The sequence below is a fragment of the Oculina patagonica genome, chromosome 8 (genome assembly GCF_052425735.1).
Source record: "Oculina patagonica isolate OP01 chromosome 8, crgOcupat, whole genome shotgun sequence".
NCBI lineage: Eukaryota > Metazoa > Cnidaria > Anthozoa > Scleractinia > Oculinidae > Oculina > Oculina patagonica.
In genome coordinates this window covers 26582830-26599834 of record NC_135765.1, presented here as the reverse complement: position 1 = coordinate 26599834, position 17005 = coordinate 26582830, and the positions used below count along the sequence as shown (strand labels likewise).

At 37.4% G+C, this 17005-nt stretch overlaps 1 protein-coding gene and 1 pseudogene across 2 annotated transcripts in view; both read right to left on the bottom strand.

Moving 5' to 3' along the window:
* The window catches only part of LOC144663272 (uncharacterized), a 63507-nt pseudogene that overhangs the window by 44664 nt on the left and 1838 nt on the right, over positions 1-17005 (bottom strand). Inside the window, exons 2-3 of the transcript XR_013572593.1 lie at positions 11864-11966; positions 7776-8471 (exon numbers count right to left, since the gene is read on the bottom strand). The product of XR_013572593.1 is annotated as an uncharacterized LOC144663272 (transcript). The remainder of the gene's footprint in view (positions 1-7775; positions 8472-11863; positions 11967-17005) is intronic.
* LOC144663273 (NACHT, LRR and PYD domains-containing protein 3-like) lies at positions 1620-6938 on the bottom strand. Its single transcript, XM_078524175.1, has 2 exons — positions 6863-6938; positions 1620-4228 (listed from the first exon to the last, which is right to left on the bottom strand). Exons 1-2 carry the CDS (start codon positions 6936-6938, stop codon positions 1791-1793), a joined length of 2514 nt encoding a protein of 837 aa, XP_078380301.1. The 3' UTR covers positions 1620-1790.

Below are 17005 nucleotides of genomic sequence, written 5' to 3'. Positions count from 1 at the left end.
GAAATGTCCCATATATACTACACCCAAACCTTTAGAAGAAAGAAGACTTGCGCGATTTCGAAATATATGAAGTTATCTAAATCGGAGTAGAGCTCAATGTTTAGCTCTATTTACCATTTTTACGACTACTTTTGCAAAAAAGCGATTATTTCAAAAACCTGTCGATGAATTTTTTCCAAAATTTTTCAGGGTGAAAAATAATCAGTACACCACACAATCCCTAAATTTCATGCTCATTGAAAATGTCTAAGGTTGTCTAAACTAAACGCAAAATTGAGTAAACATTGAAGCGATGTCGAACTTTGAGATAATTTTGTGCTCTGGGATTTCCTTTTGTTTCGAGTTAAGCACAACATCGAATTCCTGTGCACCACGCGTGAAATGACTACGCTTGGCTACCTTCCGAAAGCTTTCCGAAATCTTTCCGAAATATGGAACAATGGAAAAGAAATTGTCACGCATTAGCTTTTCTTGTTGGGTCGACGTCTTGGCTGAGATAAAAGTTAAAAATACCAAGAACAAGAAGATTAGGCTTTTTTCTCGTATTGAAGTGCTGCCACTTCTTTCAGTTGAACTTAGAAATGCAACAAGTAAACAATCTTTTCTAATAAATACTGGACGCCAGATTCAGCTTGCTTATTATACGTGAAGTCTGTTTTCTGTCCGTTTTACTTTTTTTTAAATGTTGTGTGACTGCTTTCTTCAGTTGGAAATGTATTCATTCATCCATTATTGTTTACTTGAACTCGATGATAATATTACCATATTCCGAACCATTTCGGAAAGCTTTCGGAGGCCGAGGGTAGCCAAGCGTGGTCATTACACGCGTGGTGCACAGGAATTCGATGTTGTGTTTAAATCGAAACAATAGGAAATCCCAGAGCACAAAATTATTCAAAACTTCGACATCGCTTCAATGTTTACTCAATTTTGCTTTTAGTTTAGACAACCTTAGATATTTTCAATGAACATGAAATTTAGGGATTGTGTGGTGTACTGATTATTTGTCACCCTGAAAAAATTTGGAAAAAATTCATCGACGGGTTTTTTAAACAATCGCTTTTTTGCGAAAGAAGGCGGAAAATTTGTAAATAGAGGTAAACATTGAGCTTCACTATGATTAATATATTTCATATATTTCGAAATCGCGCAAGTCTTCTTTCTTCTAAAGGTTTGGATGTAGCATATGGGACATTTCTAAAAGGAATGGGGGCTAAATCCTCCCATTCAACATAAAAAAAGAAGCAAATTTCTTTACATGAAGTCTTGGCTTTATTTTACGCATAAATTATACCATCTAAAAAGAAATTCCAAGATATTTCAAAATTCCTCTTGTAAATTTCGATGAAACTCCACTGAGATGAAGGCAAACACCCAAGGTATACGTAGCATGGAGGATCTCGAGAGAAAATGCGGTTACCGCCTAAAAATCGATTCAGAGCAAAACCCTGTGTGACGTCATTGCCACGTGCTATTCATTCTGATCGCCCAAAAATTTATATCATATTGAAGTTCAGTCTATGTGTAATGCATGTGATGTAGTAGTTTTGTCATTGACATCAATCCCTTTAAGTATCAGGGTTTCAAAGTTGTTAGGTATCGCTAGAAAAAAACTGGGTCGAGCCACCTTAAGTTACTACGTTATGTAAAATTTATAGATTTTTTGACATTAAAGCATACTTTACAAAAAAATTACCATTGAATAGAAAACGTTTTCTTTTATAAATTATATAATGTTCATTACGTACATGTGAATTCTGTTGATATTTCTTATGCTTTCTTACAACTATTTAGATATCGAGTCTAAAACCTGGTCTGTGCTGTTGAACAAGAGTTCTAAGAGATTCCTTACTTTCCTCACTGATAGGATTATCCCACAGGTATAGTGAGGTCAGTTTGCAATTTGAAAGATTAATTACTTCACACAACCTGGCAACACCGGCATCAGTGATCTGATTACGTTTCAGATAAAGTGTGGTAATTTTACAGCTTGGATGCTGTAATGCTTCACACAACCTGGCAACACCAGTATCGGTAATCCGATTATAACTCAGATCTAGTGTGGTAACTTTACAGCTTAAATGCTGTAATGCTTCAGACGATCTGGCAACACCGGTATCAGTGATCTGATTATCACTCAGATAAAGTGTGGTTAATTTACAGCTTGAAAGCTGTAATGCTTTACACAATCTGGCAACACCTGTATCGGTGACCTGATTAGAACTCAGATTTAGTGTGGTTAATTTACAGCTTGGATGCTGTAATGCTTCACACAACCTGGCGACACCGGTATCGGTAATCTGATTACCACTCAGATAAAGTGTGGCTACTTTACAGCTTGAATGCTGTAATGCCTCACACAGTCTGATAATAACGGTCTCACTGAAATGAATACGAGCCAGCTGTAGAAACAGTTCGGTAATGGCACAGTGTTCTTTCTCCAGTGATTCACAGATACGTTTTACTCCAGACAGAGTTAGATCTGACTCACGGATTTTCAAACTATTTACATTAAAGGACTGTTCAGGTCGTTCATGTTGTGCTGTAGCAGCTTCCTCTTCATTCAGTTCACTAATTAAATCTAACAAAAATGAAATTGCAATACAGTCTACATCATTTAAATTCGCAAAACTCATATCGGAGTAGTGTTGGGGATGATTTATGATGACATTTTTAGCAAATGTCTTGTCTTGATATTCGTTGAGTAACTTTGCGCTCAGAAGAAGGGGTTGCCATGTGATTGAAATACTATTTAGTAATCTTTTCATTAGTTTGTCATCTCTTTTCTTTGATAAAATACCCGCAATGAACTGCCAAACCATTACGGACACAAATTCCATTGGAATTTCATTTCTCCTTACAAACCAACGAGCAGCCAAGAACTCTTGAATGGTCAGATGAGTAAAACTTAACTGTTTTGAGATTTCAAAAGCAGATATCCTGAAAGGAGGACCACAATGAAGAAGACCGCTGCCTTTCAATTTTTTGATTTCTTTCGTTTTAAACTTTTTTTTCATGTCATTTTCGTGAAAAGTTGGCCTTCGTTGCAGAAGCAGTTGAGCTGCTAACTCTGATAGTTTATCCAATGTGCTTTTAACGACGCCTGAAGCCTTGTGTTTCTCAGGAATTTCTTTCGACTTATATTCTGACTTGGCATTATGTTTTAGCTCAAAAATGTTGACAACTTCAGAATAAATGTCAGTTGCTGACACAGGAAGATAAGTGCTCTTGGATTCTTGAAGAGTGTATTCCAAATAGAAACACATCAGAAAACAAAGGACTGGAATATGAGCAAAGCTAACAAAATTGTCATTGTTCATGACATGTTCAAGAACTGTGTTCCTCATGGTTTCATTATCTCTGAAATACTTTTCAATGTACTCTTTCACCTGCTCTGGAGAAAACCCTGTAATTTCCACGTATTGGTCGAAGTGAATTCCTCCCATTTCATTATCGGATTCGTCGGGTCGTGATGTGATCATTACAACAGAATCTCTCAACATCTTGCCTTTGATGAGTTTGGCACACAGTGCAGCTACTGGCATTTCCTCACTAGCATTGTTTGGATACTGTTCTTCTGAGTAACTAGTGATGTAATCTTGTTGTGAATACTCGTCATACCCATCCAAGATAATCAAAACCTCCTCAGGGTGATTAACAAGGTATTCAAACAATGAGTTATCAATGTTCGAGTTTTCGTCCAGTAGGGAAGAACAGTTTAAAAGCTCTCGCAAAGAAAACATGTCATTTCCAAGCAAATTCAGTTGGCGGAATGTCAACAAGTATGCAAACTTGACATCTGGGGTGTGCAAATTTTCTTGTGACTGAAAAAGTTTATCATCAGCCCAATCCCGAACAAGCTTTTGACTAAACAGGGTCTTTCCAATCCCTGCCTTCCCAGTAACGAGAATGGATTTGGGATTAGGCTCACCCTCAGTACTGCAAAGGAATATCTCTTCACAGCTTTTGACCCGGGTTCCACTGACTTGCCCATAATAATCCAGCAATTCACCTCTTGCTGATGTCATATCCTTCTTATAGAGAGCCTTTCTACCATGTTGTATCAGTAGATTAGTGAATATATCATCTGTTCTTGGGTGGGAAATGGTTGGGGAGGCCATCAGTTTGGGCTGGAACTCTGTTTGGCTTTTAATAGATGCTTTCAGAGCACTTGTGTAGGCACTCACAGCTGAAAAGAAAAAGAAATATTTTGTGAAGGCTTGCGATACTTAAAGCTGATATATAATAATAATAATGTTTATTAGTAAAACTCAGCTGTGTTCTAATGGAAATCCGCGAATCTGATTGGTTCTCCCACTGATTTCTATTCGCCGATAGAAAACAGTCGCGCGCTCACGTAGCTCTTTAAGCGGTAAATTTTCTTGATTTTTTGTCTTCAAAGTGCACAATATTGTAGGTTTTGGACTGCAATCCTTTAGAGTTTCTACTAAAACAATTAGACTACTCGCCCTCGTTTTCTATGAGCGATAGTCAACTCGGCTGCGCCTCGTTGACTATTTGCTCATAGAAAACTTGGGCTCGTAGTCTAATTGTTAAATAGACACTCATTGCAGTATTAATAACTGAATTACAGAGTAAAAAACAAGCTAAGGTATAAATATAAGCTATTAATTACAATATATATACATACAATAAAAGGTTCTATTATAAACAAGCTAGTTTGAGGGTATAATAACGAAAAGTGACGAAGTCCTGAGAATGCTTCGTTCTGCAAGGCTTGATGGTGCTACAACTTGTGCCGGAACTTAGATCGTAGTTATGTACAATCTCCTCACGTCGAGGCAAAAGAAAATGAAGAGGGCTATTTACATCTTGAAGTTTACAGACATACTGCCGGCAAAGATGTTGGCGCCGTTCTCTCAATGAAGTGAGGCCGAGCAGCCGTAATGCATCCTTGTAGTCGAGGGAAGGACAAATAATAAACATGGCTCTCTTCTGGACTCTCTCAATGTTATTATCTAAAAAGTCAGGAATGTTCTGCCAGACAGGGGCGGCATATTCTAAAATAGGACGCACTATTGTAACAAATACTTTGGCTAATGCTACCGGCGTGGCACCGCATTGCTTTAGTATCCTTAGGGAAAAGAGTCTTTTGTTCGCTTTTTAACAATATAGTCTATGTGGTAGTCCCATTTTAAGTCGCTGCTGATGTAAACCCCAAGGAGTTTGTATTTTGAGGTTCGTTCAATTACGTTATTTCCAAGTATAATAGGATTAATTACGAAATTATGGTTACTCATAAAACTGATCAACATTTCGTTGAAATGAAGAGATGACTCAATCAAATAAAGCGTAATTAACCTCTGCTAATGTAAAATATGCCTGCTTTAACTGCTTAAACTGGTCCACAGGTGATTTCCCAATATAATTTTGTGCTTTGCGACCAATAATTGTTGCTGGTTATAGCAAATCATTTTATATCCCATGGTAGTAGCTTTCAGCCAAAAACATTATAATTATTGTTGGATCACTGAGTAAATTTGGTCAGGTGGTACCTTTTCTGGGAAACTATCAAGACTTGTGATAGTGGGGTTTTAACTTGAGTGTTAAAAGTAATTCTCGTGTGCTTTGGTTTTGCATTGCTACAATAAGGGATTCGCTTGTGCCACTCTCTCAGTCAATCAGAAGTAAAACCAAAACCTATAATGCCGTCTACATGTATTTGCCTTGAATCACTGGATTGTCTGTGTCCTTTGTGATTAGCCAGAGTGATAACTGGGGTTTTGACGACACCCAATTAAAAACTGCTCTAATGCCCTACTCTTAAGCGATTTTCACTTGTGTCAAAAGTAATTTGAACTTGTTTTTGTCTTACATAAGCAGGCTTACTGACTGCATGGCTGAAAAATCTTGCACCACCTTCTCAATCATTCAACAGTAAAACCACAACCAATCATGACACACTCAGTATGTTTTCCTACTCTTAGTGCTGGCTAAATGTATTTGCTTTGTGTTTTGATTGGTTCACTGGATTGTCTGGGCCCTTTGTAATGCACAGAGTAGCTACTCAAGATTTGGTTTTACAACACAGTAAATTAAAAACTGCTCTATGAACCAATGCAATTTGCTAAAAACTTCACCCATCGATACTCTAAAATAGTACTCTAAATTAATTAAATTACTAGATTTTGGAGAAGCCCCATCAGCTTTGGCTAGTTTTCATGCAGGTCATCTAATCAGGTTGAAATAGAATTTGGAACTTATGTTGATTCTTCGGGAAAGAGGAAAACCAAATAACCCAGTGAAAAACCCTCAGAGCAACATCAAAGTCGACCCACATATGGCACCTGGCTGGAATTGAACCCGGGCCACACTGACCAGTGGGAAGCGAGCCCTGACACCATTGCACCATGCCTGTGGCTTCCCAAAGAGGAGTTTGGGTATTTTCTAACATTTACTGTAACAGCAGGCTGTTTGTTATGTCTTAGTCCCAAGATTGAAACACATCTTCTTCTTACTGATCGCCTTATATTTGAGCAACGTCAGCAAAGAAAGAGCATCACGATGGGGAGGACTATGAGGAGCAATTTGGTTTTGTTGTACATTTTCTTTTTTCCATTACTATACTTTTGTTGTTGATTTATGAAGAGTGCACATAAAACAAAAAAACTGAAATCTGAATCTGTTAGCTTACAGCAGAAATTAAAGCAAGAAATTAAAGCAGAAATTAAAGCAAGTGCTTAAAGCAAGTGGTAGTATTAGCGTGTTAATTCCACAAGTAGTTGGCAAGGGTTAAACAGGCAGCAATCCGAGTTCTAGCCCTGGCCGGGGTCATTGTGATCAGTTCTTGGGAAAGACACATACATAGTGCCTCCCTCCACCTAGGTGTATAAACAGATACCGGCGTCATAATACTGGGGAGGGGGACTCTGTGATGGAGCAGCCCATTCAGGGGGAATAGAAATATTCCTAGCCATTTGATGCTACAGCATCGGGGATAAGCTCCAGCAAGTATGGGCCACTTGGCTTGAGGCTCCCCCCCCCCCCATTTTGTGGGTGCATGTGTTGGTGCTCATTCCTGTGTTGCAGATGTTGCCAGGCACATGGGTGCATGGTTCCATTGACAACAGGCTGAGCTGTAGGAAGGCCTCTGGCATTCTCGGAGCACCCAACTTCCAGCTGTGACGAGCATTGTTTACAGCTGATTTCTGCCTTTATTATTGCTTGGTTTCCAGATGCTCATAGTTTCAATTGTCAACCACTGGATTCAGGAAAATAATATAATTCTTTTTGCTTTATATACCATATGTAAATTCTAGTCACAATCCCTAGCTTTTTAATGTACCACTAGCAATTTTTGCACCTCACAGTTTTTGCACCTCAAAAAGGAGATTAACACAGGCAAAAAACTACAGGCAATCTCTGCCCAGACCTTAAGGTGGCTTGACTGGAATTTTTTAGTGGCAAAACTGCTCACGTTTGGGAATTAACTATGTTGCCATTAACAATGCTATTGCAAAATCATCACCATAGCTGTATTAGATAAAGAGAAAAAATTGTCATGACTGGTGTTATTTTGATATTGAGGTTGCCATAGCAACGTTTTGTACATGATGTCATTCGGTTTTTTATCATATTCTTCGGCACCAGAAGAATAGTTAATTTCCAAGCAACATAGTTACACAATGTACATGTAATTCCCAAATTTGAGAGCAGCATTGCCCCTAAAAATCCATTTAAGCCACCTTCAGAGCTATTAGTTTATTACTCTACATATACTATATACATGTATGTTGTTATTATCATACACTGACCTTCTAACGTTGGCCTATTTTCAGTATTGCTCATGAAGTCTTCCAGCTTTCTACTGAGCTCATCTAATCTGTCCTTGATGCTCGCCTCATCCTTCACCCACTGTTTAAGAAGATCTCGGTAGTGTTCCTCAAAATCAGGGTCCATACATTCTTTTTCAAGGTCATCAATAGCATCTTGGTAGCATGCTCCTCCAAGTCGCACCAGGGTGTCTTTGATATCATTCCAGTAGACACCAAATGTTGCATCATCAACTGATGCTTCAGTTGCATGACCGTAAACTGTGTTCCTATGGAACTTGATGCGAGCAATGTCAGCCTCTGGGGTTACGTCTGTTACCAGAGGAAGGTTATCCCAGCCAGTGGCAGGAGGAACCAGGCTGCAAATATTCCTCAGAAGAAGAACAAGTAGGGTGGTGTCGAAGTCCCTTGATGAAACTGAAATTTTGATGGCAGGATACAGTTTGCCCCATTGTGACGGATTTAGGACTTTCTTCTTTCGAAGTGATTGTAGTTTAGCATGAACTGCAGGATCAGACAAAACTGTGTGAAGGCTTCCAGGTGGACGTACCCTGTCAAAGGTCTCCCTTAGAACCTGTGATCCAACATCAACCAGAAGGCGACACAACCGTGCGTAATTGGTTGTTTCTTTAGTGGAAGGAAAGGATGGTGCTGCAGAAGCCATGAAGACAATGTTCTCTAAAAGAAAAAAAAAATGAAGAAAAATTAATAACTTAAAGGGCTGGTTTCACAAGCAATGCAAATGCAAGGTTCTAGGCAAATGCAAGCACAAATGAAAAGAAAAACATAGCAAAAATTACAATTCAAACTGAAATGCAAATACAAATGCAAGCACAAGGAATGTAGAATTGTCCATATTTTCTTGCACTTCACTTGTGCTTGCATTAATTTGCACTTGCTTCACATCTGAACATTACTAAACACAAATGAAAACACAAACACAAGCAAGCAAAGTAAGACTTGTCTGCCACCTTGGAAAATGCTTAAACTTTGTCTGCGTATCTTAAGTTCCTTGCCTCCGCATTGTATGTGAAACATCACTTTCATTTGTACTTGCATTTGTGTCGCACTTCTGGCTTGTAAACCAGGCTACAGACCAGAGTTCCCATTTACCCACAGGTGTGTGTAATTTACACACAAAATTCTGAAAGGACGCAAGCTTTTTTGTACCTATGCGTGGGATCGACGCACAACAGTCAGGACTTCTGATAATTTATTACCTAATATTACACACCGGCCAGTGTGATTTTGCATAAGCAATCTCAAATTACATAATTTATAGTAAGACCGAGCACAATTCGAAGAAATTACACATTAAATTAATAATTACTTTATTCAAAAGTTTACCTTGGCCATAACATTATTGGAAGGTGCTTTATCATGAAAACAATTTAGAAAAAATAAACCTCCACTCTGGAAGTTCCAAAATTATTTTGCATACTCCAAGCCCCTCTTGAAAAAACATATTAATTCCATCACTAAAAAAGATCTAAAGAACAATTATTTATGGAAAGAGGAATAGTTAACTGTTTAGTTAATGCTACAGTCCCCGCGTATCAAATCAAACGTTCGGTTTTCGAACTCAATCCAACTTAATCGAACAATTAAATTCGATTTTGCTCGGTCATCGAACGAAATTGAACTCACAAAAAATAAATGCAAATCGAACCTTCGATAAAGTCCGATGACGTTCGATTTAGTTCGGTCGTCGAACGACACCAAAGCGAGCGGCTTACGTCGTATGACGATATGATCTGAATCGAGCGAATGTTCAGTTTTCCTTCATTTGATGATCACGGGAATAAATGCCCGGGTAAATGCGTCAATCGATCCAGCCATCTAAAGAACTTTGTGTTATGTCAAAATGGAGAAATAATTCTGTCACTAACAACAATAAAATTATGGTTAAGACATGTCACATACGGTGTGCACCTTCGTCCCCATGTGCAATGCTATATTGTTTAATCATATAAAGTTATAATTCGCAAAATGTTATTCTAAAATATGGTTTCCACTTGATACGATACGCCGATACGCCGGGGATTGTATTTGAGTTTTTAAAATAACTAAGATACTACGCGCTCTCTCATTGGTCGATAGGTGAGTTTAGATGAGAGTATGTAAACACGGTTGTGACGTCACGGTTTCTGTACGTGTTTCCCGGCACAATTTAAAAACATAAAACTGCCAAAAAGACTTGTAAAGTAATTTCAAGTATAAATATTAAAGAAATGGAAAACAATTCCAAATTTTGATATGTGTTCCGGCTTTCTCTTCCTACGTTAGCCCGAGGAAAAAAAAGCAAAAGAAAGAAGAACCACAGCGCTTTGCCTGCTTCGATAATCGTAAGTGCTAGACGAGCTCGCGGAGGGAGCTCAAGCGAACGACAAAATATGCAACAAAATACGCAGTAAACATTTTTCAAATACATATTTGCATTTAAGTACTACAATAAAATTCGCTATAAGACATTCTTTAGTAGAGAAAAATTATAGGTCAAAGCAAACGAAGCTATATGCTACAAATTAATCTTAAATTCAAACTTTGCACGGCCGATCGGTTGCCGTCTTTTTGCCGTCAAATCTGCTTAAAATGCGATTAAAATGACGCTTAAAATGTATTTCCTCTGAGCCTTTCTCAGCGTAAAAATTATACTGTTACATTGGCAATAATAGTCGTGAACTTCTTTCATTCAAAATGGGCTTTGGGAAGAGGAAAGAATGGAGATATTTGTCAGAAAACCCAAAGCAGAATTTGTTCTCAATTTGTGGTTTATTCTACGCTTGAGGAACAATGTCATTACAAAGACGGTGGAAACGACAGTAGAAGAAACCGGACTCGTTTAGATCGCTATATTAACAATTTACCGTACAATAAATGCATACCATTGCTACCGGCCTCGCTAGATCCGCTGCTTGTGTTATGATTCCTAATTATCCTGCAAAACTTCACAAGGCATGGCGAGACTTTTCAACCGTGTTATCGGGCTGCCAAATCATTCAGGCAAGTTCACTTCACTTTCAAGAGCGATCAAGCACAGTGACATTCATTTCCAGCTTAAATAAACTCCTCATCTCGAAGTTCTTTCCTTACAGAGCCGTATTTTTTAGCATTTCTTTTAGTTTTTGTCAAACTTTCCGTATTTTTCTGCAAGATTTACGTGGAATCGCTTTCGTTGACACGGCGCTACTTGCCACAAATAACACGAATTTTGATTGGTTCATGTGTTGTCAAAAGCGCGTTTTGAGAAAATCTATTTCAATCAAGATCTAAATAAACCAAAATCCCCTTCATTTGTCGAATTATTTTTGAAAAAATATTTTATAAAAGCAATAGAGGACTTTTTTCCGTGTTTACATAGCCTCATCTTAACACTCGGGTGGTTGGGAGAATTCTCGAAAGTTATGCAAACCCGAGACGCAGTCGAGGGTTTGCATAACTGTCTCGAATTCTCCCAACCCCCCTCGTGTTTAGATGAGGCTATGTAACCACGGAAAAAGTCCTCTATTGCTTAAATTTATAATTAGATCCCTCATACGAGTTTATAAATGGCTTACTACGTATTCCCGGGCGTATTAGATAATTTGCTCGAATATTACCGGTATGTTTTGTTTCTTTAGGATCAAAAAAAGACAAAGATTTTACGATACCATGTCCAGTCACTTATTCCATTAACTTTTTACTTGCTCATTATGTTCCAATTTCGTTATTTTAAATTTTAGCTACAAGTTCGATTTCCGAACTTAATCGAACGCTTAATTCGATTTCGTTCGATTTGGTTCGGAAATCGAACTCGCAAAAAAAATTGTTGTCCGATTTCGTTTGATGACCGAACAAAATCGAATTTAATCGTTCGATTAGATTCGATTTCGTTCGATTGAGTTCGATGAAAAATTTGTTTCGATTTCGTTCAATTTGATACGTGCCGGGTACAGTGCAGTTTCACTTTCACATCGCCTGACCGCCAAGACACTGTTTAGTATCACTACTGGCATTGCAAACCATTACACCTTCACAAATGACAACATCGATTAAAAAGCACTGTCTTGCAAAAGCAAAACACTAATTACCTGCTGGAGAGAAAGTGCCTTTCTTTGGGAATCAAAAGTAGTTACAGATGCCGGTTACTTCCGCCGCACCTTAGTAGCGGCTAAATACAGGAATGGCACCAACCTATAATTGGATGATAAAAATAGTATTAATTCAATAAGCTAATGCTTGACTCGGAGGGACACTTTTAATTTCACTTGAAGGTTTTGTGCATCGTGTATTGTTTTCGTGTATTTATTTTTAGCTTAGACCACTCAGGTTTCTCTTGTATTCTGTTGTTGAGTTACCATAATTATTTGCCGAAACGTTCGACTGAAATTTGTAGAGCTCAGTATGGAAACGCCATTTGTCACCTAATGTATTGTAAGTGACTCAGTGAGTATGCCAATATTTTTATGTCAATTATTTCAAGGGGGCAGAAGAACATGAGTAATATATAGATTTAGGCAAGCCTAAAAGCGGAGCTCCCCAGTTAATTATTTTGCACTTTGTTGAAACCTGAATTCAAGCCATTGTACAATTTTAAGGCTAAGAATATAATATTCGTTTTATTTTTTTTTTTTATAAATTTTAATATTGTTACTTACTTTTTTTTACCGTGTCCCGGGGGGGGGGGGGGGGGGGGGAAGAGGTACTCCCTAAAATTTACTCAAGGGGTGTGCCACTGAGTCGCTGAGACTCTGGACCTGTTCCAGAGAAAAACGGCTCAATTTGCGACCCTGTTCCAGACAAACAGTGCAAAATAGGTACCCTGTTCCAGACAATATCCACAATGAAAAATATATGAAGATAGATATAAAAACACTAGCGTACATCACAAAGCGCTCACTTGACTTTGTCTGTGGCTTGGAGAAAAACCAATGAGAGGAGCGGATTTTCATAGCTAAACTTGATAGTGTTCCACAGTCAAAAGAGTGATTTGTATACCCTGTTTCAGAGTCAGAGAGGAAAAAGGCATACCCTGTTGAGCAGCACATACCCGTATAGCCCTTATATGGGAGTACCGTATACAGCAACACCAAATAAGCCGAGAACAAACAAAATCAATCAAAACGTTTTAATTCCACCGACAGCATTATGATCCAGAAGTCTGGATGGGAAATTATGCTGCAAAACGGGTAATTATGTAACCTTCGTAGATAAGGAGGGGGTAGTAGGGCTGCATGTTGGGGTAGATAGGCATATCACGTGGTAAATTAGCAAAGCACTTAACATTTAGAGTATATAGGAAATAATATACATCTACATTAAGAATATGGTTAATTTTCTTTTTTTCATTCATTCATTTGTTTTTATTTTCACTATTTGCCTATATTTTAATTTTGAATGGAAATGGCAGAGGTCATACATGTAGCAAAGGGTTTACAGCATATTGCCATAAGCTAATGCCAAGCAAACCGGAGTGAAAGCTAACCACAAGCAAACTAGAGTGAAAGCTAATCCCAAGCACACCGGATGAATAAAGCTAACTGCGAGCAAACAGGGGTGAACCTAACTACAAGCAAACCGGAGTGAAACTAACTGGAAGCAAAGAAGGGACATTCTGTAACCCCATCCCACCCCCTCCCCCCCCCAAAAAAAAAGGATGATAGCACCTTTTTTAATTTTACATGTCTTTTTGAGTCCCCTTCCTCTTAAGGGGTTTCACTTCACTTACAGAAATAAAAAAACAAAAATTCTGGGAAGATAGAATATTGTTTGTGTGTCTCAAACTCAGTTTTGTTCTTTGATTACGCAGAAAAAATAGAATCATGTTTGCTTGTGTATAAAACTATGCAAGAAAAAAAGCATCAATACTTTGACTGCTCTTTTAAAAATTTGTATGCTTTATTGTACACATTTTTGTGGAGTCATGTTGCCCATTCGTCATGAAGTTCACAAAGTAAGCAAATGAGTCACAATTTGGTTGCTTCATGGTACCTAATGGATACTGCAAATTTAATCTGGCTTTAGAATATTTCACTAATTTTAACATTATAGCTGTTCTTATAAATTGTACGCAGCATACAACACATAAGAATGAAATTGGTATTGCATATTGCTTGCAATCACAATTTTAACGTCTATACTTAAGAATTACAGTACCACCAGTTTCAGCATTACCAATCCAAATTCAAATTATTACATTGCTTTTTAACTCCACTACCTCCCCCAAGGTCAACCAAAGATCTTATGATATACAGTAATTAAACAACTACATGTAAGTCCTGTGTAGTCGAGGGCTCAAAATATTTGGACACTTACAGGTCATGTTAACCGGCCAAAGAGATTTTAGCTTGGTCACATGTGGTTTCTTACCAGCCAAAACATTGAAAATAGCAATTTTAAACTCCCATTCATTTCTGCTGTTACTGTTTTGGCTGCATAAATTATTCTTAAAAAGATCACTTCATAATGCCCTTGTTACATCTAAAAAGATGTGAAAGAGACAGGTCAATCAAGAAGTTGTTTTCTGAAGTACACTGTAAATACGTTAACATTTAAAATATAAACTTTGCTCATTTGCAGCTTTTCTTGATTTCAATTTACATGTAATTTACTAGTCTCTTGAAAATGGCATCATGAAGACACCCAAACATCAAGCTGGATAATCTTAATCCTTCCTGTTTTCTTTTGATGTCCTTGTCCACATTCTGTTTTTGTGTCTGTGGCTCTGCAAATTCTGAAATTCATGTTAACCCTGAAAAAAGTCAAATGCCACAGATTAAATTAAAATTGATTAATTGGTATGAAAATCAATAATTTATAAAACAAAACACTTAACGCAAGCTTGTATAAAGTGAAGCAAAACTACTGGATGCGAAAGGATACCTTATATATTTAACAGAGATGTATCAGCACAGACTATTTTTTTTTACTAATAACTGCGAAGTCAACTACAGAAAAAAAACCCGGTAACTCGAACTCGGATAACTCGAACAACCTTGCTAACTCAAACTCACTTCCATTTCCCTTGGATTTGACCCCACTTTTCAGTCATTTTTACTCGGTTAAATTCGAACTCTGATAACTCGAAAACTCCGCTAACTCGAACTAAATTTTGTTTCCCTTGAACAAAATTTGGGTCAAACTTTTTACCCTGATAACTCGAATTCCAGAACTTGCAACTCGCAACGGTTGCCCATTGATTATAGCAATGAACAGATCATGTATTTGACAGTCATTTTCCACTCTTAACAAAAGAATGTGTGGTCGCTTTAGAGTTTCTGGCAAGATAAGTTCAATTTGCACAGTACTGTATACTGAAGTGCTTAAAAATCAGTAAACTATCAATTATTAACTTGGCAAATAAAATATTCAATCAACCCCGCTAACTCGAAAAACCCCGCTAACTCGAACTCATTTTCGTTTCCCTTCAGAGTTCGAGTTAGCAGGGTTCTACTGTAAATATTTCAGGACCTGAACAATCGATGAAAATCGATGATCGGAAAATCAATTGATCAATCGATGACAATCGATTAATTACTGTTGATTGGCATCGATTGGCATCGGCCAATCGATGATCAATCGATAATCACACTTTGGTGGTCGCGAACTTCATCGATTGCCATCGATTGGCATTAAACACACAATCAATCCGAAGCATGAAGTAAATACTTACATATGTTGTTTTGTAAAAAAAAATAATAAAGCTCCTTTCCATTGAGATGAAGTTTACATCATAAGCTTTAATGTTTCTGTTTTTCATTCGAGTTTCCTACTGTTTGCTAGCGCTAGAATTCCAAAGACACTTCGTTATTCGTGACCGAGTCAAAAATGGCGGACGTGACAGGCGAAACTCATCCCCAGACTCCCACTGTTGTCTCGTTTTCGTTCCGACGTACGGACGACGTATTTTTGAGTTCTCTCTGCTACTGTTTGATTTGAAATATTTCGGACGAGCGAGAAAATGTTTATGGACTACAAGACAGAGTTTTAGAAAAATTAAATTGTACTTAGACAGCGAGGAATTCTGTAAGTTGCGATTTCTATTTACTTTGCCAGGAGTTGGTTCGAAAGCAAACCAGACCGAAAAGCGTACGCTTCGTTGATGGAGGCGAATAAGACTTAAGCTCAAAACGTTTGTTTTAAATAATTATTGCCTTATTACTGTTAAGTTAGTAAGTTTCTCGTTGTATTGACATTTTTTGGAAAGGTTATCATTGTTGTTGCTAATAAAATATAACATACAAGAGAGACCGTGTGTTTTAAAGTAAACATATTTATCAAATACTAGTCAAATAAAAAACGATGGCAGTTAAATGATCGATTGAATTGGTAATCGATGATATTGATAATCGATGAAAATCGATGTTAGTTAATTGATCGATTGTCATCGATTATCGATGAAATTGATAATCGATGACAATCGATAATCACAAAAACTTTAGCGATCGATTGTTCATCGATTATCAATATCAATCGATTAATTGATATCGATTGTCATCGATTGTTATCGATTGCCATCGATTATCGATTCCATCGATTGTTCAGGTCCTGATATTTTAATAAACTCAAAGCATCACTGCAAACCCTTACACCCCCTCTTTAAAAGGTTTGACCTTTAAATACTCCCCCTCCCCTCTACCCCTATATATACATGTACATGCATAGGAAAAACATTGCCACATCTTAAAAGCTTTTCTCTTAACAGTAATACTAAGATTTTTAAAGATACACATTTAATTAATAATAAGTTTGCATGCACAGCTGCATACAGTGTCTAAAATGGCATGAATTTACTCACAAAGATTCCAGTTTTCCAGTAGTCATTAACCTTTGTTGTGTGCATTTTCCAAATTCCACAACAAGATTGTGATTTTTTTATGACAAATATAACATTTACTGTTGACATTCTGAATGAAACCAGCAAAACAGACCTCAAAATCTCAAAATTGTTGACATTGTTATGTAATCCACATGAACGCTCAATAGTGAACAGAACTACATGACAAGTGGATTATTTAATATATTTGGGAACGAAAGAGCTAAGTAATGAAGCTGAAGTTTATTTACTCTGACTAAATGAACAGTAATTTTACCTCCATCATGAATATCAATAAACTGCATACACTGAATCGATCTATTTCACTCGGAGTTAACGAAATTCCAGGTGCTTCGTGCAAACTGACATCACTTTCATTCTCATCTCAACTGCTCTTCCAGCACTGTAAAACAAAATA